This window comes from Callorhinchus milii, unplaced genomic scaffold (genome assembly GCF_018977255.1).
Source record: "Callorhinchus milii isolate IMCB2004 unplaced genomic scaffold, IMCB_Cmil_1.0 Scaffold8, whole genome shotgun sequence".
NCBI classification, from domain to species: Eukaryota; Metazoa; Chordata; class Chondrichthyes; order Chimaeriformes; family Callorhinchidae; genus Callorhinchus; species Callorhinchus milii.
Genome location: NW_024704749.1, coordinates 8,241,821 through 8,269,548, shown reverse-complemented (window position 1 = coordinate 8,269,548; position 27,728 = coordinate 8,241,821). Strand labels below are relative to the sequence as shown.

The following is a 27,728-nucleotide window of genomic DNA, read 5'->3' as shown; positions in this document are numbered from 1 at the left end:
AAACACTAAGCACAGCTGAGACTGTGAAACAGCAGAGGTCAACACAAACAATGTGACAAGGATTTAATAGGAGCCAGGAGGAGACACTAATTTGAAGTGATCGATAGCAGCTCTGGCCGAGCGCGGAGAGCTGAGAGCCTCGCCGGCTTATTATCTGCAAACTCATAATCGCGCTTATTCTTGCAGCGTTCCCTCTGTGGCCCGGGGCTGTGTGTGTGTGTGTGTGGGGGGTCTTCCTACCTCCCACCGACTCCCCCAGCCCCCCGTGATCGTTCTCCGTCTCGGCGCGGCTCACCCCCTCGAGGGGAGGAAGAGGTGGGTGGGTGGGGGGGAGAGTGAGGTGGGTGGGGGGGAATACCTCCCAGCAACTCGCCACGATACCCATCCCTCCAGCGCCTGACACAATCGGTGAACGTCACCCGCTAGCTCAGAGGTCAGCGAGAACACAGGAACTGGCTCACAACAGCTGGTTATAGCCTACTATCCCCCTACTTACCTGCCTGTACCCTCTCGACTCTCTACCCCCTCCTCACTCCCTCCCTTCCCTCACCCTGACCCCCTGCTCGGGTCCTGACCCAACTGTCCAGTGCCTTGGAACGTCCTCCCGACGTGAAAGGCGCTGTATAAATGCAATCTTGTTGTTGTTATAATAATAATAATAATCCTTGCATTTGATATAGCACCTTATCACCTCGTCGAGACGTCTCAAAGTGCTTCACATGATGTGGGATACTGTAAAGTGGGATCGACTGGGTGTTTCTGTGGGCGAAACGCGGCAGCCAATTGCGCACAGCAGCGTCCCCACAAAGAGCCGTGGATTGAAGTGACCAAATTATTAATTTTTTTTTAGAGGGATTATTAACCCCGGATTGCCATCCGTCAATCGACTACCCCCTCTCCCCGACTCCCCCAGCCCCCCGTGATCGTTCTCTGCCTCGGCACGGCTCACCCCCTCGAGGGGAGGAGGTGGTGGGTGGGGGGAGAGTGAGGTGGGTGGGAATACCTCCCAACATCTCGCCCATCCCTCCAGCGCCTGACCGCTAGGTAAACCGGTGTGTGTGGAGTAAGGAAACTTGCCTAAGGTTTCACCCCGCCTGCGAATCGAACTCGGGACCTCTTGCTCGCGAGGCGAGAGCGCTAACCACTCCACTTATAGAGCTCCGTTGCGTAAAGAAGCATCTTAAAGCGGTTCGACATCAGTGAAGTACGGACTAACCTGAAGGTCTGCTGCCAGGTTCTAAAACACAATTCACTCGCAAATTTTGCGAACTCGTATAAGCAGAAGCATTAATGCACATTTTATGCTTCGAGGGCAAATGCGAGGTGACAGGCCATGGATTAAGGTACAGGAATTTGTACAGAAATGTTATTACTTAACCACAAAAGGAATAATACAGGAAATTGAGACTGGAGGAGTAGGTGTGTAATGGAATTGTGCGGTGACACAAATATAAATCAGCCGGGAATCTGCTGTAACACGACATATGAAATCCCCTCCGTCTCCCCGTTTGCCCCCCCCCACCCGGCATAGCCACAATCAGGCAGATTGGCGGTAGGTGTTCACAGCGAGCAGTGATTTACAAGGTGTTGATGGGGAGCTGAGGTTGGCACAGAGTAAGAGGCAACGTTATAGCGGGTCACTCAGGATAGAGCGTGCGTGAGGGAGGATGTGTGAGCGCGTGAGGGAGGGTGTGTATGTTTGTGCGCGCGAAGGTATGTGTGTGTGTGTGTATATCAAATGCAAGGATTATTATTATTATTATTATATGTGTGTTTGTGAGTGTGTGTGTGTGTCTTGAGTGCATGTATGTGTTCGTGTTCACCTGTGAGGGTGTGTGTGTGTATGCTTGAGAGCGGGCGTGCGTGTGAGCGGACGTGCGTGTGAGTGAGTGGGCGTGCGTGTGAGTGAGCGGGCGTGCGTGTGAGTGAGCGGGCGTGCGTGTGAGTGAGCGGGCATGCGTGTGAGTGAGCGGGCGTGCGTGTGAGCATGTGCAGGAATTGATAGGCTGGAAACGGCAACCTGTAACACATCTTTTTGACTTAAATACCCCCTCTCCCTGCAGGGTGGGGCTGGGGACGGGGGCGGGCTGGATAGTGGGGGCAATTGCTGGAGCCCTCGTGTATCCCGTGGCTGAGAAAGTTATTGACTCGTCTCTGGGTGTTCAGATGTTGGCGGGGACGAGCTCACGGGGCTCGGGGATGGCATCTGGGTGATAAACGAGGGTGTTGGTGTGATCCAGCTGTCAGCATCTGTCTGTCCCTCGTACAATAACAGCTGGGTGCAAAACAGGCCGCAGAGTGAAGGGAGATTCGAGACTCGTCAGCCTGTCAGCGTCACAAAGCCGTGGCACGTTTATGCCAGGAAAAAGGTTGCCAGCTTCCCGCGCCGAGGTTAACTGGCAAAGCCCAGCACATCGGGGCTGTTTTTCTGGTCTATCCGGTGATGTATGGCCTCAGCTTTGACCCCAACTGATTTAGTGACAGGAAGCTCGCTGCAGTTAAATGCTTATTTATCATAGGAACAGGACAACCTTGAGATCAGTGTGTCTGTGGAGAGAGAGGGGGAGGGAGGGAAGGAGACACTGCACTTTAGTGGCCATAATTAAAGCTAGTGGACCGTACCTGGATCAGAACAAGCCAGACCGTTCCATTCCAGTGATAGCGTCCAGCCCAGCCGGCTAGTCAGCAGGTTCACTGAACTCAGCTATTGTAATGGCAACTCCTTTATTAATGGTCTGTAAAATCATTGCTTCCTTTCTACCCCCTCCCTCACCTCTCCACAATGTAATCACAAAATCCTCCCCCACTCCACACACACACACACACACACATAAAACCATCCACTCTCGTGATGGGCAGGAGTAACACAGATGTCAATGCTGGCCGGTCTGGCTTCTTACCTCTGTGCAGTCCCAGAGCGTAGTGGTTAACACTACGAGAGGGCCTGGGTTCGATTCCCGGGCACAGGGCGAAACATTAGGCGAGTTTCCTTAGTCCACACACACACACCTCTGTTCGCCCAGCAGTAAGTGGGAACCCGAAGGTTAGTCGTTCCCCTATGGGCTGTTTGTGGGGATGTCCCAGTCGGGTTGATTGGCTAACGCGTTGGTCCACAAAGTCCCACCAAAGGCAAAGGGCTTCGAGACACCCTGGAGGAGTGAAAGCTCTTACATCAACCGTGAGACCCGTTTGTTACTGTTTATTATTTTTATTATTAATGGTCTGGAGACAAAGCGAGCTGCTCATTTGTTCTAACGATCCACAACACAACAATGAGAAGTTGCTTAATCTAAATGGACTGGGGGTGAATGTGGATCAGAGAGAAAGAGAGAGAGAGAGAGAGAGTGGGGGATATTAATCAGGACAAGAGAGAAAAATCCCCACTCCCCTACAAAGAGAGAATGACAATAATCCTTGCGTTTGATACAGCGCTTTATCGCGTCTTCAAAACGTCCCAAAGAGCTTCACGGGATATACTGTAAAGTGTAGTGACTGTGTATTTTGTGGGGGCGAAATGCGGCAGCCAATTGCGCACAGAAGTGTCCCACAAACAGTCGTGGATTGACCGACCAAATTATTATTATTTCTTTGGAGGGATTATTGCCCCCGGAAAGCGATCCGCCAATCGACTAACAACCGGGTTCCTACTTACTGCCGGGTAAAGAGAGACGCGTGGAGTAAGGAAACTCGCCTGAGGTTTCTCCCTGCCGGGTCATCGAACCCGGGTCCTCTCGATGGCGAGGCGAGGGCTCTAACCGCTGAGCTACAGGACTCCACATAAAGAGTGTGCGCGTCAATGAACTGAGTGGCCGTTCAGTCGTTGCTTGTAACTGGTCTCAGGTCAATGGGATTGACTTCCTCGGGTCAGCGTAAACGGCAGGCAGTGTTGTGAACAGCTCTCTATCTCTCTCTCTTTCTCTTTCTCTCTCTCTGTCTCCCCAAACACACGGTGACTTGCCTTACACACGGTCCCTGGGTCTCGCTGGTCTCTGCAGCACCTGACTTCATTCTGGTTACAGATAATTGTTAGATGGAGATTCACAAAAGCAGAAGCCACCGGTGCAGTCGCACGTCAAACACGGTTGCCAAGACAACACGACCAAGGCTTTGTTAAAGTCTCTACCAACTTGCCCCCCACCCACCGTCGCTCCCACCTCACCGCCTCCCCACCCCCCCCCAACCCCCCGTGCAAAGGAAAGGTTTCTCGAACGCTGCCTCCGAATTCGATCGCAAAAAGGCGTCGTGACGTCAAGGACCTGCCAGGTCACCGGAGAGGCACCTGGATGAAGGAGAATCGCCTTTGATCCTCATCCTTTGCAATACCAACCCACAGCTTCCCACTGCAGCAGTAATCTGTGCCTCGGATGATTGAGCTCTGGGCATGTGTGTGTGCGTGTGCGGGGGGTGAGGATTCTGTGTGTACGTGCGTGTGGTGGGACTGTGTGTGCCTGTGTGCGGGTGCCTGTGTGTGTGTGGTGGTGGTGGGGATTGTGTGTGTGTGTATGAATCCTTGCGATTGATTATAGCGCCTTATCACGTCGTTGAGGCGTCTCCAAGGGCTTCACACCATGTATTTTAAAGTGGATTGTCTGGCGTATTTTGTGGACGAAATGCGGGCAGCCAATCGCGCACAGCAGCGTCCCACAGACAAAACAGCCATGGGTGGAGTGACCGAGTCTTGGGAGCGAACCGGCTTTCGGGGTGGAGGGGGGCGAGTGGGGTGAAACGTGCCACGGTTCCTCCGTCGGGCGGGCGGGCCCCTGCGTCAGCGAGGACGAGGGCTGTGGTAGCCGTCAATCGGAGCTGATTACGTGATTGGGGAGCAAGTAAACTGTTTGGCTTGGAGCCTGAAATCTCTATTGTGGAGCCTGTGAAAGACTAAAGCCTGAGAAATTCACATTTACATCTCAACCAGCAGAGCGGAGGGAACGCAGCGCGGTTTCAAAACCCCGCGGATACCTGCAGACCCGGGCAGAATCCCATTAAGTTATCAGCCGAGAATCTGGAGAGGCGACAATTTAACCTGATAAAGAACTGGCTGCCTTTGGTCCAATGTCACCAGCGTTCCACTCACTTAACGAGGCCTTCGTCCAGGGTCTCTGATAATCATCTCCAGCGCGCAGAGATGGTTCAGTTATTTATATTTGCCGAGCAAACCTAGCGTTTAAAGCCGCACCGGTATTTTGCAGCCGGTGGAGAGCTCCTCAAGAGTATGACTCGGAGAATAATGGCCAAAGTGAAATAATAATAACAATAATAATCCTTGCATTTGTTATAGCCCACAAAACACACAGTCAATCCACTTTACCCTGTACTCTGTGAAGCGCTTAGAGACGTCTCGAAGATGCGATAACGCCGTATATCAAACGCAAGTATTATTATTAAGTTAACCAGCTAATTAATAGTGGATCAATAAACTGCCCCTATTGGCTCTTTGTATCAAGTGCCAGCGCTTGTTATTGTAGGCCCGACTGTGTGTGTGTGTGTGTGTGTGTGTGTGTGTGTGTTTGAGTGACGGACTGACAGGTTGCTTAGGCCTATTATTCCGAGCTCTTTGTTGTTTCCAACAATCGGTTGTCTTTTAATAAGCAGTGTTTGGGAAGAAAAAATTGTGCGCGCGTGTGTGTGTCTGTGTGTGTGTGTGCGCTGCTGCTGCTGCTGCTCACTGCATAGCTGTGCGAAGATTTTAATATGAATGCGAATCCAGCAATCGCCAGCTGCCACTTTCCCTGTCTCGGCAGAGCGGTAATTAGAGTTGACACAATCTGTATCATTGCCTTTCAAAGCCTTGAAGAAGGAGACAGAGAGAGAGAGAGAGAGAAAGAGAGAATGCCTTCAGAGCCACCGGATACTTGCAAGATATCCAGATTTTCGCTCCTAATGAAAAGATTTCTTTTTAAGTCATCTGCCATCTGTCCTCCACTTCATACCATTTCTTTTTACCCCCCTGTCGTCGTTCCCCCCCCCCCCGCCGCCCCCCCCACTCTCCTTCCCCCATCAGCCAAAACAAGTTGAAAGTAAATAAGGCAATAACGATGAGAGAATTATTAGACGTCTCGAGAGCTGCCGGTTTTAATTGGAAATCGATGTTGCCACCGTGATGACAGCCAGTGTGACTCGCAAAGTAGAGACGTCAATTTATTTACGTGTCTCTCCTGAAAATCTCCCCTTTTACGGGTTGCCATTCGCCTTCGCTGGTAGCACTCTCACCTCTGGGTCAGAAGGTTGCCCGTTTAAGCCCTCCTCCCCGGCCACACATCCCCCTCGGGATTTTGAGCTGCTCGTCCAGGCTGACACCTCAGCACTTTATGGGGAACACAGGATTATTAATATAGTATTGAAGATTACACACCACGGGCCTGTTCCACCGTTCCATTAGATCACAGCTGACGTGTACCTCAACTCCCAATTATAAGGGGGGAAGAAAATAGCGAGAGGGGAAGCTGAGAGCTCTGATTGTCGAGAGATGCTGCCCTTCAGATGAGGTGTCAAACGTTGACGCCTAAATCGAACGTTAAAAGATCTCGTGACCCACCATGTCTGAGCCTCCGGTGTCCAAGTGAATCGGACCATTGATTTGACTTCCTCCCTCTGTCTGTAATCTCCCTGTTTGTATAAAGATTATAGACCAGGGATCAAATGGTAAATGTTGGAGCACATTTATTTGTAATCAACCCAGGCGCTGAGACCACTGACTCAATACTGCTCGAGAGCTTTCAATCAGACATTTGTAGGAGGGATAAAAGAAAATGTGCTATGTTACGGAGGCTTTAGCAATCTTCTTCTCCCCCCCCCCCCCCCCCCGTTATTTCAAGATAAGGAATCTCTCGATCTCTCAAATTGAGCAGCGATCAGTCCAAGTTGAGAGGTTGTCCGTTCACCCCTCAGGACCGCTGGATTAGCGATTTAATAATGATAATATACTGTGTGCTTTGTGGGCGAAACGCGGCAGCCAATTGCGCACAGCAGCGTCCCGCAAACAGCCGTGAATTGAGGGACCAAATTATTATTTTTTTGAAGCGATTATTACCCCTGGAAAAGCGATCCGCCAATCAACTAACAACCGGGTTCCTAATAACTGCTCGGCAAACAGAGGCGTCTGGAGTAAGGAAACTTACCTAAGGTTTCGCCCTGTGCCCGGGAATCAAGCCCAGATCCTCTTACTTGCGAGACGAATGCTCTAACCACTATGGTACAGGACTCCTAGATTTCCCTGCACAGCGCAGGAAGACAGACAGCCAGGAAGACAGACAGACAGCAAACTCGGCTGGAAAGGGAATATATTCACGAGTGGCCAGATAAATAGTTTGTTTGTATGATTCCCATTGGTGGCTTTGCTGAGCCCTGTGCAGAGAGTGTTGTGAGATGTGCTGATGGTAATGGCTGGTAAACAAACACACGCCCAACTCCAGCTGTTGTGCATTTTAATTGCCAACAATTTAGCTCTTGGCTTCTTTCCCCTCGCGTGACTGTAAGTGAGATGGAAACGTTTCAGTGCTGCTGCCCCACGTGTTTCACCCTTGAAATACACAGTCACTCCACTTCGCAGTATATTCGGTGAAGCGCTTCGAGAAGTCGTGGGGGTGGAGTTCTCCGCTCCGAAACGCGTTGAGGCCGAGGTTCGATGTCGCAGACTCCGTTTCTTAATTAAGAAATTCGAAACCCCTTTGAAAAAATAATAATAATAATAATCCTTGCATTTGATATAGCGCTCTTCACGTCTTCTAGACGTCCCAAACCACTTCACAGAATATACTGTAAAGTGAATTGACTGTATATTTGTGGGTGAACGCGGCGGCCAATTGTGCACAGCAATGTCCCACAAACAGTCGTAGATTGAAAATGACCAATTTATTATTGTTTTTGTTTGTGGAGGGATTATTATTAGGCTCTGTGTGGAGTAAGGAAACTTGCCCAAGGTTTCGCCCTCTGCCTGGAATTGAACTCGGGTCTCTCGCTTGCAAAGCGAGTGCTGTAACCACTGAGCTGCAGGACTCCACCTGTAATGGCTCCACCTGTAACCGAATAATTCGGTTGCGCAATCCACGACTGTTTGTGGGTAAATGCCGCGTGCAATCGAGCGCCGCGTTTGGCCCACCAAACACGCAGTCACACCGCTTTACAGAATATCCCGTGAAGCGCTTTGAGACGCCCCGAAGAGGCGATGAGGCGATGTATCAAACGCGAGGGATTATTGTATGTATCGCAAAACTAACCCCAATGTCCCCGGTGTTCCGAGGCGGATTTTAATATTCTCGTTGCCAATATTCTCAATCCTGATCCTCTCCCAGCTCAGCTATCCCATCCCTTTAGCCTCTCAGACTTTTTATTCTGCAAGCAGATTACCACTGGGGTAATGCTGTGCTCTCAGAACAATACAAAAAATAGCTTTGTATGCCAGATCGTGTGTTCCACTTGGCACGTACTTGTGCTGAGCCCATCTCTCTTCTGAGGCCAAAACCATTCAGGCTTTGAAGCCCTAAAGCCCGAGGCTTGAGTATTTCCAACTAACAGCCGTGCCCTGATGTACGTGCCCTGTGTTTATTGATTCCAGCTTTCTGCCTAAGCAAATTCAGGAATACAAAAGGGTATTAGTTTTCTTAACACTTCCTTCTCTCTTCAATACCGAGTGGAACCAACAGTCAACATCACCGAGGGCTTGTGAGGTTTATCACTTGTTTCCCGCTGAGTAATTTTTCAAAATGTGATGAATTTGGCTTTGATGGTTGCGTAAAACACAGTATAACATCTCAAAGCTCTTCACAATGACTGTTATCTGTGTTAGAATAATCCCTGTACTTCATAATAACCCTGGTGTCTACACCACTTAAACATCTCAAAGCACGTCACGGGTGTTGAGTTGTAGTGACTGTGTATTTGTGGGTGAACGAGGCAGTTGATTTGCCCACAAATGGCCGTGAGTGAATGACTGACCAGTTTATCTGAAGGGTTGTTGGCCAGGAGAGGGTGGGAGAAATTCCCTTCTCTTTTAAGGTCATGTTTCCCTCTGAACAGGCCGACGGGAACAGCGTTTAACAACTCATCCGGAGTTAGCGTCTCAGCGCTAACTTACAAACGGCTGAATAACAGGTGTGGTTACACTGAGAGAGGAGCAGGGTGCTTTACAGGTGCTGATGGTGTGAAAGCCAGTAGAGTTGGAAGGGGAAAAGAAAGATTTTTTTTAACACCAGTCAGAAAACAACAAAAAAAAGGCGTTTATTATTCCTATAATAAACACAAAGCCCGTTTGACGCTGGTAACGTACCTTAATCAGCGCCCCGTCAACTTCACGACAACTTGACAGGATCTTTCTCGCTTGCTAATGGCTTGTTCCCGCTTTGCACAATCAACGAACAGCAGTGAGTATACAAACTGCAGCGGTTTGCTGACTCTGGATTAAAGTGAATAGTATTATTATTATTATTATTACCGTATCAGATGAATGTTAGAGGGGCGAACGTTTCACTGAATGATTGTCCTGTTATTTGGGGGGCGATTTGAACATGAGGGTAGTATGGCTTGGGCACAAGTTCCTCCAGGTGTTTATTTTTGGGGGGGGGGTAGGGGAGTGGGGACGGGAGGTGAATCACAGCGTACACCGTCTCAGCTCCGAATTTGGTGAATTGGCACCAAACAGTAGTGCATTTTTATATCGACCTTATAGTGAGTCCTGTGAAGTACTTTGGGATGTTCTGATGTGAAAGCTGCTGTACCAAAAGTTGGGATTATTATTATTATTCTCTTCTGCACACTTGTCACTGTAGGATTTTGACTATTTATTGTTAAGAAATCCGTTAAAAAAAAACACAGACACCACATTAGACCCCCATCGCCATTAGTTAATGAGTTCATTTGACTTTCTTCTGTTTGAGACCTCTCCCTCTGCAGTTCCCTCTCGTTTGGAGATTCCTGCTGCTCTTTGCTGGGGCTTCATACTCCCTGAGGCTGGTGAGAGGTGGGAGCTTTGAGGGTTTGTGGAATAAATAAACAGTCACCCACTCCCCCCAACCACCCCCCCCCCCATCCCCCCGTGCCACTCACACACACAACATACTCAATACACAGACACACGCACACACAAACACAGACACAAACACACACACTACCCACACGCCACACACAGAGCCGCACACAAACACACACACACAACACGCAAACACACGCACGCACGTGCGCGCCCTGGATGGACGTGGCGTGAGCAGAATCTGAAATGCCCGTTTAACCGCGAGCTCTAACTGCTCTGCCCTCACTCATCACCCCTCAAATTGTTTCTCTTTTTCTCTTCAACTCTGGCAGCAGTGGGAAGTGGTTGGTAAAACAGTGCCAAGGCTGTTGACATCAGCGGTGACATCCTTTTAATATTGAAATCAGCTTTAACATCCTACGGGCTGAAAGCACTCTACTGACAGAAGCCAGGCGGGAAGATGCTCATTACTAATAACAGACAGGCTTTGTGTGCCTGGGCCCCAGCAAATTATCAGGATAATATTATACAAAGACAAATAAAAAGATTCCCTTCCAACTTTGAAAGAAGCTATAATAGATTAATGATATTTTTTTTCTCTCTCTCTCCTCTCTATTCGTTGGAAGTTGAAAAGGCTTCGCGCTCGCAATCTCTGTCACCCGGCTCGGATTAATGTCAGCCCACCCCCCCCACCCCCCTCCCACCTCAAAGCTGTTTGACATTCAGTTGCAATGTATTTGAGGAAAAGTTGGGGAATGATTTTAAAATGCCCGAAGCTCATTTTTGTACTTGAAAATATATCTTACCTCTTGAGTTTCTTGGTAAACGGAACAGGTCTCAAAGCACTTCACAGGATTCACTGGAAAGTGTAGCGACTGTGTGTTTTGTAGGCAAACATCGCTACGAGCAGTTGTGAAGTGAACGACTGATTTTATCTGGGGGATTGGCAGCCAGGGACAACAGGAGAGAGAGAGAGAGAAACTCCCTTCTCTTTATTGGGTTTATCACCTAGTATAGATTTACATGTTGCTCTCTCTCTCTCTCAGACGTCTCTTTCCCAGGCTCGCCCCCCTGGCTTACCTTGCCAAATCCCAGTTCGATTCGCTTCACCGGCGAATGCTGAAGAGGATCGAATCGAGCAGCGAGACAAATTTGCAGGGACTTAACGTGTGAACAGCGATGGGGTGTTCGGTGATTTGCGACGTTTCTTCCTAGGAAGAAATGGGCTAATTATAGAATTGGTCACGCGATCAAATAAAGCAATGCATTTCCTATTATGGCAGCCGATAATTTGTCCTGGAGGTTAGAACGCTCGCCGCGCCTCTGAGGCATCTCGAAGATGTGCTGAGGTGCTGTATCACGCGCAAGGATTATTATATTATTTTTATTATTATTGCAATCACGCATTCCTGTTTACGAAGGGGCAGAATCTGTTGAACAAACCCCACGAGCTAAGCTGAGCTGAGCCGGATTAAACCCTGGGGTCTGAAGTGGTTTTGCAAGCCAGCCCAAACTGTTTACCTTAGGATTGCCTGTCTCGCAAGTGGACATAAAATATGCCAGAAAGGTTTCCCATCCGTTTTTCTTTAATATGCATAAGTCCCAGATTTCAGCATTTTAAATAGGCCTTGCCATTTCTTTGTACTCTGTCACTGTAATGAATAAATTAGTAATTTTAACAACTAGCGATTCATCAGCCATTCTCTGCGCTTCACTCTGGGAGTCATTTGAATTAAAAGCGGTGGCGGAGTGCGGGGCTCCCTGAAGGTTTCTCTGGATATTAAAGTGATTTATTCAGGCTCCGTGTACTTTACGCCCGGCGTGGAGTTTTTCTCGCCACTTGGGAGATTGTCAGAAACGTTATGCTATTGTTTCAAGAGTGTGTGTGTGTGTGTGTATGGGGAGAAGGAACAATTAAAAGGTTCAGCTTTGCTCCGCTTGCTATCTCTGGCGAGGAGAGCGATTGTCAGTTTGCACTTGTGTGGAGTCCTGTAGTGTACTGGTTAGAGCGCTCGCCTCGCAAGTAGAGGACCCGGGTTCGATTCCCGGACCGGGCGAAACGTTGTGCAAGTTTCCTGACTCCGCGCTCCTCTGTTTACCCAGCAGTAACCAGGAACCCGGTTGTCGGTCGAATGGCGGATCGCTTTTCCGGGGGTAATAATCCCTTGAAAAAAATAATAATAATAGTTTGGTCACTCAATCCCAGACTGTTTGCGGGACACTGCTGTGTGCAATTGGCTGCCGTGTTTCGCCCACAAAATCAGAACGTAAGAATTGCTAGATGAGAAAAGACCGAGGTGCATCTGGTTCTCCTTCCACCTTCCTGGTGGTCGCAAGCACATATGTCCCAAACTACCTATATATAGGTAGTAGAGTAATATACAGTAGACTAATAGTAGACTAATTAGTGTAGTAGACTAATATACAGTCAATTCACTTTACAGTCTATTCTGTGAAGCCCTTTGAGACATCTCGAAGACGTGAAAAGCGCTATATCAAATGCAAGGATTATTATTATTATTGTGTCATACGCTGGCTTTACCTGCGGAAACACAGCCGTATCTGGCTGACGTGAGGATTCCTGCGCTCCTCTGCCTTACTGTAAACACACCCAAACCAGCGAAGCCAGTAAACTGCATTTTCAACGTTGTTTTATTGCTTAAAAGGATTGAATAGCAGAACGTTTACTGAACAGGAGGGGGCCTTAACAACCAATTGTGCTGGAGCTGTTTACTCTAATCCCATTCCCTGCTCTCTCCCCCTGTCGTGTCTGTGCTGGTGCTCGCTCCCCCACTGGAGCTCTCTACTCTAACCCCATTCTCTCTCTCTCTCTCCCCCCCCCCATCATGTCTGCGTACGATTAGGTTAAATCGTATTTACAAAGATTTACATAGACTGTACAGCATGGAAACAGGCCACTTAACCCAAACAGTCTGTGCCGCTATTTGCCCTCTGCACGAGTCTCCAACCATTTGTTTTGTATTTAGAATTGGAGAGCGAAATCTGATCCAACAGATACCAGAAACTCATCTCAGATCCTTGCGTGGCTGTTGGTTTAAGAGGTATTCTTTTTTTCCCGGAGCCTGTTTAGAGCTTTGCGGTGGGTATTATAAGATCAGTTACATTATTGATCGGCTAATTGGTGCCATTTGCTATTCAATGGAGCCCTGCCTGAGCCGTGCTTGCAGAGGTGAGCAGGATGAAGGGAAGTGTAGCAGTGAAGGATCGGACCTGATAGCTTCCTCACTGAAGCACTGGCTCAATGGGTCAGGTTTTTAGTGACGTGAATTTCCCCCTGAAGAAGCCAGACGGGAAGAAGCCACATTTCTCTCACTCCGTCACACACACACACACACACACACACACACACAGACAGACACATACACACACGACCCGATGCTCTCTGTCATCCCTCTTCCTGAATTGATTGATTGATTGGATTGGAAGAGAAGGGGAAGCTTTTAGTGCGTTCAGTCGGAGTACATTGCAAATCATTTAAGAACGGTCAAAGTGATTTTTTTTTCCTCCCTCTCTCATGGATATGATGTGAGTCGCTCTGACAGAGCTGGCTGCTCATGTCACGCCACTGGGTGAAGTGCCTTCAGTCTAGTCGCTGAGAACTTCACCAAGTTCATAAACACTGTTAAATCCCATCAAAGACAGTTCCTTGTGATTGCATATTCCATCAGAAACATTGGCTTGTGGCCTATCTAAATGCCAGTCGAACCTCCTTCGTGCCTTCAAAGGTGAATGCAGCAACGACGACGACAACTTGCATTTATTGTAGCGCCTTCCACGCCAGGCAGGATCTCGGGGGAGAGGGCTTAACGATTGTGAAGTGCTTTGAGACGTCTCAATGACGGGATAAGCACCGCGGGACACTACCGGGCGTGAAGGTCGCTGTATCAAAAAATGCTTTGATAAGGCACTGGCTCAAAATGCAAGGATTATTATTATTATATATAAGGTGTTCGTGTGATTCCTAGAAGCAGCCACTTGTCTCCTCTGATCATAAAATTCACAACAAGTCATCGTTCCTGGATATCAGGCTGCTTTCCCAGGCTCCCACTGTATTAGAAGGTTTTTTGCCAACCAGACCAGAACTGAGTCTCTTTCTTTCCAGGACAGGCCATTGAACAACTTCAGAGTCGGGTGATTCACAGAGAACATCAATGTCCAGTAGCGTATTGATTAGAGCGCTCGCCTCACAAGCGAGAGGACCTGGGTTCGATTCCCAGGCGAGGCAAAACCTTAGGCAAGTTTCCTTACTTCACACGTATCTGTTTGTCTCGCAGTAAGTAGCAACACAATTGTTAGTCACCCACAAAATACACAGTCAGTTCACTTTACAGTATATTCTGCGAAGCGCTTTGAGACGCCTCGAAGATGTGATAAGGCGCTATATCGAATACGAGGGTTATTATTCGATATTAACAAGGTGTTGGCAACAATAAAGTGCTGATTTGGCTGTTCTGTGGTCTGTCTACAATGCGCTATCTGCAAAAGCACGTGTGGAAGGAATTACAGGCCCTTAATTATGTAATTAACCAAATGGAAAGGGTTGGTGGTACAGTAGCTAATTACACAATTAATAAATCCTTTTTATTGGTGGTTAACCGACCTGTCGGTCTGTATGTCGCGAGTGATGTTTAATAAAAACTTTCAACTTACCGTTCCCCGTGTTCCCCCTCCTCCTTGCCCTCCGTCCCTTGTTAATTATAACCGTCTCAGTCCAGCGTGGCCTTCAAAGACAGCTCTGGAGATGTATTAGCCTGTTTGAATTAGTTGTGTAATTATTACTTCTGTTGGATGGTAACTGTGGCTGATTAATGTCCCCGTGGATTCTTTGGGACACTTCTGACACCTCTTTGGATGCTATTATGACAAAGAAAGTCAGAGTGTGTCTGCTCACACTTACCCAGACCCAGGCTGGTAATGGATGAGGAAAGTCAATGGCGTATGAATTACAATATTGATTGAAATAGAGGGACGATTAATGTAACCGTTATGTGCCTTGATAATGACAGCGCTTTGTTTAATGGCATTAATGCGAAAACCCACATTCCATTTGTTCTCCGCCAGTTAGTTGTCTCCCCATCGCCTTGTGTGTCTCGGTAGTGGCTGAACGTGCGAGCCTTGACAGTGAGGGTGGGTAAGGCACTGGCCAGTGGAGCCCTGGGCCCTACAGACCAGGAATGTCACAGGTTCAAATCCCTGAGTGGTGTCGTCTTAAGCTGGTACCTGATCTCAGCCGGGGCAAGTTTCCTTACTGCCCACACACACACGCACCTCTGTTGACCTGGCAGTAAGAAGGAACCCGGTTGTTAGTCGATTAGCGGATCGCTTTCCGGGGATAATAATCCTTGGGAGAAAAAAAAATTGGTCACTCGATCCACGACTGTGCGTGTGGGACGCTGATGTGCGCAATTGGTGCCATGTTTTGCCCACAAAATACACAGTCACTCCACTTTACAATATATTCCGCGAAGCGCTTTGAGACGTATGAACGACGTGACAAGGCGCTGTATCAAATGCAAGGATTATTCTTATTAGGCTCGGGTGTTTGTCCCCTTTACTCTTGGCCTGGGAGGAGAGAGGGAGAGGGAGGAGGGAGAGTGGGGTTGAATTCTCTTCCTGGTTTTGCAGACAAGAGATTAGGTTGCACTGTGGCGCAGAGCACCGAGTTCCCTGTTGAGGCTGATTTCCTGGCTCCCACGTGCATAGATGTGAGAGAGTCGACACCTGAGGAAGCGAACACCAGCGTGAGTCAGGAGAGGAAGAGTTAGCAGAGCAGAAAATAAATGAACTAGATAGCTGATTGTGACTGAAGTGGTTGCAATGCACAAAAGTTTTCCCTTTTTTTTTCCCCCTCCATTTCAACTGCAACACGCCTGAAAGTACATTTCACTTTGATTTATGTGAGCGCTTTGAAGCCTGTACATATTTAGAAGACTCTGTCCACTGAGCCGGCAAACCTTCAGAATGATTTACTCGACGGAGGAAAGAATTATGGTGCGTAACAGGTGCAAGGTGGGCTTTGAATCTAGAGGCTCGTTAGAGTGGGGATCGCCCGTCGGAATCTTATAGGTTAGTTGTTTGTGCGCTCGCCTCGCAAGCGAGAGGACCTGGCACTCGATTCCTGGGCGGTGGGAGGGCGGGCGAAAAACCTGGGCAATTGGCTGCCATGTTTCTACCACACAATTTAAGGCGTATCAAAGACGTGATGAGGCGCTATATCAAATGCAAGGATTATTATTATTATGAGACCTTCCTCTTCGACCGTGTCTATGGTCACTCCCCCCATTGTGCTCCACCGCTGTCGAGTACTCTGGGGCCATATATTAGATACGAGCTGTTGTTGCTGTTGGTGTCGCTGATGTGCTCGCGGTGATCTCTGCGTCCGCAGACCTGATGAGATGCCGAAGCAACTTTGAAAAGGCGGTTTATTGACCCTCACTTAAAAGCGTAAGTGAAAAACGGAACGGCTGCAGGGTGTCTCGATGCCTGTCCTCGCTCGCCGAGAAGAATTGCGAGCCTGATAAGTGGAGACAAATTCAAGGTCATTATCCGATTTAACACGTGGCAGTGGCAAGCCGCATTCACAAAAGTTGATAAATGTCCCATCTTGCCGGTACCCAAAAGCGTGTCAAATCTTCTCCAGAGGGCTGGGAAGGAGGCGCTTAGCGTCAGAGTAGTGTTCCTGCGGTCAGGCATTGGTTAGAACTCTCGCCTCGCAAGCGAGAGAGGACCTGGGTTCGATTCCCGGGTGGGGCTTTAGGCGTTAGGCACGTTTCCTTACTCCACAACGCCTCTGTTTACCCGGCAGTCAGTAGGATCACTTTCCGGGGGGTAAATAATCCCTTCCAAAAAAAAAATAATAATAATTATTCGGTCGCTCAATCCACGACTGTTTGGTGGGACTCTGCCTGTGCGCAATTGGCTGCCACGTTTCTCCCACAAAAAGTACAGTCAATTCGCTTTACAGTGTCTCTCCCGAAACGCTTTTGAGACGTCTCGAAGACGTGATAAGGGGCTATATTAAATGCAAGGATTATTATTATTCACAGCGTCACACGTTGCAGAAAAAATAGCCGAGTGAGATCGCTGCAGAGTATCTCAGTGGAGCATTTGTAGAGAGCAGAAAACTGTAAGCTGCATTGCAATAATGCACTCTTATCTGTTCTCCACCCCCCCTTCCCACCCCGCTCTGTCCCGCACAACTCCCAGTTAACAGCAGTAAGAGCGGACACACCGTAGACCCTTTCACTCCTTTTAAACATGACGCAAAGCATTGCCCTCTCGATCGCTTCCAACTTCAACCTGGAATCTTCGCAGGTTCGAAACTAAAATTTCCACAAATGAAACGAGGTGTAAACTTGCGATAGATTTTCCTTTAGAGCCGATGTGTAAACACAGCTTCAGTCGGGGGTTTATCCTCAATATCTGAGATCCTGTAATGAAGTTCTTCACCTATTGGGAGTCCTGGGGAAGATTAATGATATTCCATAATATGCTGCAATTTAAAGTCCTGCCTGACTGCATTTGTCATCTGTGTTCTTTGCTGTTATACCAGCTGAAAACTCTGTATGCTGATCTCTCTTCCCCCGGGACAGAGATTGAATTGATTATATTTTCAATGGAAACAATGGATTAGATTTCAAGATAATACAAATTATGACTTGAGACAAGGCATTGATTCGAACCAGAGATTGTCTCGACTCTCTGCCCTTTGATCACTTTAAACATTTTTTTTACAAACAACACCAACAGCAACAACAACAACTTGCACTTAGATAGCGCCCTCCAGCCAGGGCAGCGTCTCAAAGCGCTGAACCATGGCGGAGCCTAAGTCCGAACCGGGGGGAGGGAGGGAGGAGGTAGCACTAAGCACGGTCGAACAGGAAAGTCTTCAGGCGGGACTCGAAAGAGGAGAGAGAAGGGGCAAGGCAGAGGGATTGAGGGAGAGCGTTCCAGAGTTTCGGGGCATAGAGGCTGAAAGCGCGACCTCTGACGGTGGGGCGGAGGGTGCGAGGGACGAGCAGGAGGCCTGTGCCAGTCGAGTGGAGCCACCGGGTGGTGGATTGGGGAGCGAGGAGGTTGGAGAGGGAGGAAGGTGCCAGGGAGTGAAGGGATCTTGAAGTCGATCCGTTCAGTGATGGGGAACCAGTGGAGCCTGGGCCAGAAACTGGTGAGATGTGGGGAACGGAGTTTGGTTGAACTCGCAAAGTCAAGTAAGGCGGGATAAATGGGTGATGGACTGTCGAGAGGTGCAGGGGGAAATATAGATGTGAGGGAGAGATGTGGGAATGGGCGAGGACAGAACGAAGAATGGTTCATCCTGCAAGATGAGACGTTAAACCGAGATCCCTCGAGCGGATGATAAAGGTTCCATGACCACCGTTGCAAAAGAGAAGGGAGTTTCTCCCGTGTGTCCTGGCTTCGGATAAATTGCTCAACTCACACGGCTGTTTGCGGTGCAAATTAGTTGCAGCCGGTACACTTGTTACAGTAGCAATGACTTGTAAAGTGCCCGTCAATGCTCTTGAGCGTCGAAATCCTTTGGAGAAATGAAATCCTTTACGTTGGAAAAGGAGGTGCGTGAAGGCACAAACTCGGTGGCAGCGCTCTGTGAGTTAACGCTAATCTCGCCCCAACGAAATAAAAACGTTGAAATACAATGGCAACGTTCGTTTCTGATTTGGGAGAAACAGACGATTTAATTTAGTAGAACATGTTTCTTGGAGGGACTTGTAATCAGTGACAAATGTTTGTGAGGCTTATGTCCAGTGTATCTGGAGGGCAAAGGAGCGGAGAAACAAACCCAGCAGATCACCTGGTTCCACTGCAATGTTTTTAATGTTTCCAAGATGAGGATTTGTCACCTTAATCTTCATGCTTAAACCATCTCTGACAAGACTTGTTAGGATTAACTCGACTTCCTGCAAGCAAAGCAAATTGAACTCTTCCACTGCAGTAACCTTCGTGTTTGTTCAGCACCAGATGATTTTTGTTGCAGAGAGAGAGAGAGAGAGGGAGGGAGGGAGGGAGGGAGGGATGGAAAAAAAATCCCCACAATTTTGCCTTAACTCGTGATTCAAATATTTGCGGTCGTTTGTTGGCTAATCCGGCAATCTACAATTTAATGCCTGGCATCAGAGTGTTAAGCAGAGTGTGTCGTTTGCTTAAGATAGTGCTTTTTAAAGTGTACAGTGGTTTACATTGATCAGGGATAATTTATCTTTATCAAAAAAAAACGTACACACACTCGCAATGTGGGGAGTGATTCCATTAACTTGATATCCGAGCCTCATCAGTCCAGTTTGTCTTAAAATTTAAGATCGCATCAAACTGAGGCAAATTCATAAATTCAGTCTTAATTTGCAAGCTGGTTATTTTTGAAGGACGGTGTTAAATCGCTTTCCAAATTAACTGAATTTAACGCACATATTTAGGTTTCCATAATTCAATGGGATCATAATTTTTAAGATAAGATAAATTTGCAAGCACTGCGTTATCAATGGCGAGATATGAGGTTTCAGCTGGTTAGACTCCAGCAGTTACCCCAACGCACAGCAAACTCTGGGCTTCCCCCAAGCCTTAGCTCTTGATAACCTGCGCCTAATACTCTCGTTGCCAGGCACCTGCTAACCCTCGCAGGGTGCTTCAACGGGCCGATTTCATCCGACGCCACCCTCCCTCTGTTTCGCCTGGCCCACCCAACTTCCTCCCTGTGAATGTGACGTTATGTTTCTGGAAGGGAAACACAAAAATATTGTTTCCCCAGCCCACGGATGTTTCTCAAATCGGGCATCTGGCCCTCAACAGCCTAAAGGTTGGACCACCCTGGCTCACGGTTTGAAACGCACCCGTCTAACCACCCCATTAATTCCCCAAGACCTCGTGGTTATGTTGCTAACAATGGGGAACGCACCATTCATTCTAATAACTTGGTTAGCGTGAGAGCCGAACAATCCTAGCCTCGTGTTTAGTTATTATATTAAGTACATTAATGCTGTTATTTCTGGCGCTTATCTTTGCATTATCCCTTAATAAACTTAAGGGAGCCATTCAGCTAGCTGAGCATGTTCTGCTGCTTTATTAGATTATGGCAGCTCTTTTAATCTGATTCATCTCCCATTTAAACATCCCCAATCGATTCTGCCTCTACAGCCTTCTGGGGTTCGTGTGTTTCATTTGCAAATTCCATGGCTATTTCTGTTCCTATTGATCTCAGCATCTCTGGTGCTATATTTTTTCTGTGTGCTTTCTATCTCTGGCTCAATTATATCTGACTTCTTAAAGCGTCAGCAACCATCGCTGTCCTTTTTAACCCATGTTTGTCCACGAATGCACAGTCACTCCACTTCATAGTATTGCTTTGAGACGTCCTCCCGACATGCTACTTCACAGTATGGCAAGTTTCCTTGCTCCACATGCCTCTGGGTACCCAGCAGTAAATAGGAACCTGGTTGTTAGTCGATTGACGGATTGCTTTTCCGGGGCTAATAATCCCTTCCAAAAAAAATAAGAAGAATTCGGTCACTCAATCCACGGCTGTTTGTGGGACATTGCTGTGCGCAATTGGCTGCCGCGTTTCACCCACAAAATATACAGTCAATTCACTTTACAGTGTGTTCTGTGAAGGGCTTTGAGACGTCTCGAAGGCGTGACGAGGCGCTGTATCAAATGCGAGGATTATTATTTTATTATGTTTCAAAAACGATGTTACGTTGCTGATTTCCTCGGCAATTATTTATTGCCTTGAGAAAAAAGTCACCTTAAGAACAAGGGAATTTGCAGGGCCAAGAAAGAAAAAGACCATTGCGATACATCTGGCTGGTTCCATTTACCTACCATTTTGACATTTGACCCACTATTTTACATCTGTTACAGTCTATTACCTCGGTTGCTTATTCAGTACTTATTAGGGTTCAGAGCTGAATCACAGAATGCAATCGTCTGTCGGGTATTCTTAACTGTCAATGTCAATCCTTCCTGACTGTTTTACTGAACTGAAGCAGAATCTCAGGGGGAAACACCACTCAAATATTTTAGATCTCTGAGCAGGAATGACGATGTAGTATTGACAGAAGGCGCAATCTGTGAAAATTGTGTGAACAGTCACAGACTGTGCAGCATTCTCAATGTCACTTCCATTCATCAGGTTCTGCGTATGATGGTTTTAGTGGAAATTTATCAGAGTGGCTTTCACTGCCCTGAACTTTCGTGTTCTGCTCCTCTCAGGAACGTCTCGCTCACTCGCGCCCGCTGTCGCCAGTCATGCGATTGGCGGAGTTGCGATCCGGAGGCACTGTGACAAGTCTAGGTTGCATTTTACGGACCACAACTACTGCACTATAATGGAGTGGGTGGGGGGGGGGGGGCGGGGGTGGGAGCTCTAATGTATATAACAGTAATAATCCTTGCATTTGTTATAGCGCCCTATCACGTCTTTGCGACGTCTCAAAGTGCTTCATAGACTAAACCGTAAAGTGAATTGACAGCATATTTTGTATCAGACAATGTAATAGTTCAAGGACTTTATTCTGACCTAACCACGACTTGAATTATCTCATCTTCTGGTGCTTTGGGTCTCGAACCAGCCTCCGAACCAATTTCTCAACAAAAACCTTGAGTGTATCTCTAGCTTGTGAGTTGCGGTCTCCTTGGCAAGTCTGTTTCATACGGTGGTAAACATTAAAATATTATCTCAGAGGAATGGCAGTCCTGAATTCCGAGGTTCTTGACCGATGCGTATTTTTTAAACGACCGAGCTTGAGTTTGCTGAGCCTTAACGAGACGATATGTTGGGTTAAATCTTGAGGTCCTTTTTACGATTGTTTGTTTTTACAGCTTTGGATGCCAGATCAACTTTCAGCGGAATATCCAAGCTTATCTCGCGGGAACTGACATTTTCCACGCAATGTGCTGAGCTGATTAGTTCCGTTTCTCTTTGTCCCAGGTTTCTGACAGATGTGACTATGTCTTAGTGAACGGCAAGGAAATGAAGGGCAAAGTGAATGCCATTGTCAATTTTACTTACGAGCATCTGAGCGCGACGCTGGAGATAACCGTGTGGGTACCTCGTCTCCCTCTGCAGATCGAGGTCTCTGACACCGAGCTCAGTCAAATCAAAGGATGGCGCATTCCTGTCAGCTCCAATAAAAGGTATGATTTATTGGCCGACATTTATTCCAACGATTAGATTTGGGGGCCTGACAATGGTCAGAACGGTAGGTTCAAGGTAACTCATTGTGTGAAGCACGTGTGAGACGTGTGGCGACGATGTGCTGTTGCGTCGAAGGCGGGCGCTATTCACGACGATGACGAGAATGCCAAGTGGTTGAAAAGATTTCTAATCCGTTCCAAGAGAAAAAAAATCTCAACAGTAAATTGGTCGCTCGATCCACGGCTATTTGCGTGGGACCCTGCTGTGCGCGATTGGCTGCCCCCCGTTTCGCCCGTAAAATGCGCAGCCAATTCGCTTTACAGTCTATTCTGCGAAGCGCTTTGCGACGTCTCGACGACGTGTTAAGGCGCCATGTCGGATGCGAGGATTATGGCTTCCAAAAAAAACAGCATTTTTTGTCACTTTTTTCGAAAGAATTATTTCCATTCCGATCGCACGAGACGATCCCCCAAAAAACACGCGTTGTTGCGACAATGGCATAAAGTGCGTCAAAGAAATAGAAAAACGGGTTTTAGGACCAGTTGTAATCCAAGATCGGCTTATTTTCGGTCGGGAATGGAAACCTGATCACGTGGTAGTGGCTTGATAATACTACAGAACGACATGGGATAATTGACCTTCACTTTGAATTGTGTAAATGCAGCGTACTGCAATAAATTCAAAGTTATTGTATTCAGCACAATCTTCCGTACAGTCTTAAGGAGCCCTGCATCATAAAGCAAGATGTATTGGTGGTGAAGTGGCTAACGTGGCAACACTCCTGCTAGTGACAGGTCAAATTAAAATGCTGCTACTGGTGGAAACTCTTCGAGACGTTAAACCCGGGAGAGCTGCTGTTGTAGTGGCCTGGCTGCTGGTTGGACTCACTCTGGCCACGGGAAGTGTGACCGTCTGCTCTCATCCAACTCCAGTTGACGCCTTGCTTTCTTGGGCAGTATATCGCGGAGGTCAGTTTTGCGAAACACCACTGTTAAGAAACCTGTTTAAGTCCGTTGTGGAGCCCTGTAACGTATTGGTTAGAGCCCTCGCCGCCAAAGTATCCGGTCAATTCACTTGATGGCATATTCTGTGAAGCGCTTTGAGACGTCTCGAAGACGCGATAAGGCGCTATATTAAATGCAAGGGTTATTATAATTAAGCCACCTATAGCGGTGCCCTTCACACCGTCTAAAGGTAACCACACTTTCAAAATAGCTCGAGTGGGAGTATTCCTGCGACAGACTTTGGATTTCCGCCCACACTATTGCAGTTTGGGTTCCTTATTAAGTAGTCCTGTTAAGAAATATCACAAATTAGACCCCATCAATGTTAATTTAACACAAACACAGCAGAATCGTTTATAAATCCCCTCGACATTCGGCTTACAGTTACATGTCTCGCCACTCACTCCCACCCATTACTGTTTTACAAAATATAGGTCACAATCTGTCACTGAAGCAATCTCTGATTCCCCCCCTTCCCCCCCACTACCCCCCACTTCTATTGTAGTTCGGTTTAAACGTAAAATATGTCTCTCTCCAAAGCCGTTTGGATGATAGCTCGGTTTTTTTGGGTGCGTTATTTACATAAAACCTTAATTAATAATTACAAAGATGGCACAATATTAATTAGCTCCTACGCTGCTGTCTGATCCAAGTTGGAACGACCTGCTAATGAGGTGTTGCAGCATTGTGGGACGGACTCCCGCTGAGAGGAAGAACCATAAGTCGTGAACAGTTTTTACTGAGCCGTTTAATTTGTGATGGGTGTTTCATAGACAAAGAGATGAAAGCAACCATAGCGGATTGGAAATTATTTTGTGTTGAAGCAATAAACATACAGCTGTAATAAATAAGAACATAAGAATTAGGAGCAGGAGTAGGCCATTCGGCCCCTCGAGCCTGTGCCCCGCCATTCGATAAGATCATGGCTGATCTTCTGACCGAACTCTAATTACCTGCACTATCCCCATATCCCCTAATGCCTCTGTTTTTTTAAAAATCTATCAGTCTCAGCCTTGAAGATGTTCAAGGACTGAGCATCTACAGCCTTCTGGGGTAGTGAATTCATATAAGAATCTTATATGTTTCAATAAGATCTCCCCTAATTCTTCTGTACTCCAGAGAATACAGCCCTAGTTTATTCAGCCTATCCTCATAGGTCAGTCCCCTCATCCCAGGAACTAAGTTAATAATAATAATAATCCTCACATTTGATACAGCCCCTTATCACGTCTTCTGACGTCTCAAAGCGCTTCACAAGATGCACTGTAGAGTGAATCGACTGTATTTTCTGTGGGAGAACTGTGCACAAGCCATGGATTGAGTGAGCGAAATTATCATTACTGTTTTATTATTATCATACCTTCAAGCAATGCCTAAGCTTTACAACCGTCCTTTATACATTTGCAAAACCATGTCTTTGGTTATTAGAAATCCTGATCAAAGCAGAATCTTTCGCCGAATCGAACATTACTTGGCAAATGAGTTACACGTTGATCAGGATTCAACTACTTATATATATATATATTAAAAAAACCTCCCTGTTTGTTCATCAGCCGCTGTTTTCAATGACGGGTCTTGTTCAAGCTCCTTGGAGCAAAACACTGTTGCTATTTTCTGCTTTTATAATCTTCTTAATTGCATGTCTCGCTCAGATTAATGTTGGCAGCCTTTCGTTGTTTCCTCTCTCTCTCTCTCTCCCTCTGATAATAAGCGAAATGCAAAAAAAATGCTCCAAGCTTTTGAGAGGCAAACTGATACAAAGTGAAGAGCTGTAGAGTTATGAAGTGTGTTTCAGCTCAGTTTATTTAATCATATTAGGCTTTATTGGACCCATGGGCTAGAAACTTCAAAGAGAATGCCTAAAAAGTGGATGAGTGGTGTAATAATTTTCCTATTGCCTGCTAATTAACTTCTAGTGCCTTAGCACCAAATATGATGGTGGAACGGTAAGCCTAATGCCCCCTTGATGCCTCGCAGCTTAAACAAGCACTCGAGGATCTTTGAATATTTCTAGGAGTCTGGGTCAGTGAGAAATACAGCAAATCGAGGCTATGTCTTGTTTAAAGCGGTGCCAAAATATTCTCCCTGGAGTTGCGAGTCATTACTGTTATACATGAGTACCGAGGGCCAGGTAATTCAGGTCCTTGTTTTTTAATTAGGATCTCAATGCAATGAGCTAAAAAAAAAAGGCCGACTTTATGCTTAACTGTTTACTGCAGTTTGAAGCACCAGGAAAATACAAACTGGTCAGAATGGGCGAGTCAGTCTCAGTCTCAGGGTCCTCCGTAATAATAATAATAATCCTTGCATTTGATATAGCGCCTTATTATGTCGTCGAGATTTCTCAAAGCGCTTCACAGAATACACTGTAAAGTGAATTTTTAGGGCGAAACGCGGCAGCCAATTGCGCACAGCACAGTCGCACAAACAATCGTGGATTAAGTAACCAAATTATTAGCTATTTATTGTTGAAGGGATTGTTGCCTCAGGGAAGAGCGATCTGGCAGTCGACTAACACCCTACTTACTGCTAGGTAAACAGAGGCGTGTGGAGTAAGGAAACTTGCCCAATGTTTCGCCCTGCCTGGGAATTAAACTCGGGTTCTCTCGCTTGCGAGGCGAGTGCTCTATAATAATCCCTGCATTTGATATAGAGCTTTTCACGTCTTCAAGACGTCTCAAAGCGCTTCACAGAATAGACCGTGGAGTCCTGTAGCTCAGTGGTTAGAGCACTCGCTTTGCAAGTGAGAGACCTGAGTTCAATTCCAGGCAGAGGGCGAAACCTTGGGCAAGTTTCCTTACTCCACACAGAGCCTAATAATAATCCCTCCAAAACCAAAAACAATAATTAAATTGGTCATTTTTCAATCTACGACTGTTTGTGGGACATTGCGGTGCGCAATTGGCTGCAGCGTTCGCCCACAAATATACAGTCAATTCACTTTACAGTGTGTTCTGTGAAGCGCTTTGGGACGTCCTCCCGACATGAAAAGCGCTATATCAAATGCAAGGATTATTATTATTATTACTGTAAAGTGAATTGACTGTATATTTGTGGGCGAAACGCGGCAGCCAATTGTGCACAGCGGCGTCCCCACAAACAGTCGTGGATTGAAGTGACCAATTTATTTATTTTTTTTCCTTGAGGGATTATTATCAGGCGTGTGGAGTAAGGAAACTTGCCCAAGGTTTCGTCCTGCCGGGAATCGAACCCAGGCCACTCGCTTGCAAAGCGAGTGCTCTAACCACTGAGCTACCGGACTCCACTCTGTACTGCTCTGTTTATATAGAACTGCAGTGTTCTCTGTGAAAAATACAGTATAAATCTGCATTCAGACGGCAGCTGAGCCCACCATGCATAGGTGGTCTCTGGAGCGCTTTGATTTATAGCAGAGCTGCACAAGCTAAGCATATCAGTGAAAATTGATACTGGTTTCAGTCCCCAATGATCAGCCAAAGAATTTCCAGGAATTTTTTTTAATATTAAAGACTTTATCATCAAAACTAAAGATCTGATTTTTGTTGCTCACGTACGGAACGCCACAACCAGCTGTTACCTCTCAAACAGTCTTAGACCCACATGATGAGGAGCAGAAGGTACGGTCTCAACGACTAGATTGGCGCAGGCTTTTCAGGTTTGAAAAGAAATGTCTCGGAGAAATTATATCGGGTGTTAAATGAGATTGACCCAGACCAATACTCGCCAATACAGTGCTGCACAGAAGAGGGAGAAGAGGTCACACAATTATGGGTTAGAAGAACCACCAGGAAGTGTTTCTTTACACAGAGGGTAACCATCAGCTGGAATGGTTTGCCAGGAAAGTTGGTTGAGGCCTGTTGGTTGGACTGTTCTCCGAAAATGGTTTGATGCTATAATGGGAAGATTGAGGAATGAGTGTTTAGGAAGGACATGACCAAAGTGTGGAGCGTGGGGGGGGGTGGTGGAGGGACCTTCTGATCCAAGCTTCTCTTAGAATCATCTCAGGAATGTTTTGACCCCGAACCGAATATCGATGTCTTGGCAGGCCGACGAGAGAGAGCGATGATGAGGATGACGATGAAAGAAAGGGGCGAGGCTGCACCCTCCAATACCAACGTGCCATGGTCAGGGTTCTCACCCACTTTGTAGCAGAGCCGTTAGACCCCGGCGGGCAACTGGTCTACATGCTGGGCACTGACTGGCAGGCGGACATCACTGACATAGTGACGGATTTCCTGAAAATGGACAACCCCCGGATTGCAAAGCTCCAGGACGGGAGGATTCTGAGCGGGCAGGAACTCGGGATAACCACTATTCAGGTACGTTTGCTCCTAATTGTACTCCCCGAGATGCCAAGGTGGAAGAACACTGCCTAGCGCCTCCTAGTGGTTGGTCGGGGTGCATTGCTGGTAGCAGTGCCACGAGAGGGAGAGCTCTTGTGGTTGAAGGAAGTAACAATAATTCGCACCGACTGCTTTTAGGTCTTACATTTGCAAATTAATTATTGACAAGACGTTGATTCCCCTGAGGGCAAGTGTCAGTACTTGCAGTCCTTTGTAGTGTGTTAACAGTATTGTTCACACGGGTATAATTGGAAGGAGGCTGGAGAAGC

The 27,728-nt window shown here is 47.1% G+C and overlaps 1 protein-coding gene and 1 long non-coding RNA gene across 2 annotated transcripts in view; one reads left to right on the top strand and one right to left on the bottom strand.

Moving 5' to 3' along the window:
• The window catches only part of si:dkeyp-14d3.1 (transmembrane protein 132C), a 76,529-nt gene that overhangs the window by 34,867 nt on the left and 13,934 nt on the right, over positions 1–27,728 (top strand). The window contains exons 6-7 of the mRNA XM_042337370.1: positions 21,927–22,132; positions 27,162–27,435. Of these exons, the coding sequence (XP_042193304.1) occupies positions 21,927–22,132; positions 27,162–27,435 (480 nt within the window). The remainder of the gene's footprint in view (positions 1–21,926; positions 22,133–27,161; positions 27,436–27,728) is intronic.
• Positions 7,408–11,063, bottom strand: LOC103184276. Its single transcript, XR_488503.2, has 3 exons — positions 11,045–11,063; positions 9,266–9,391; positions 7,408–7,665 (listed from the first exon to the last, which is right to left on the bottom strand). It is a non-coding gene; the product is annotated as an uncharacterized LOC103184276 (long non-coding RNA).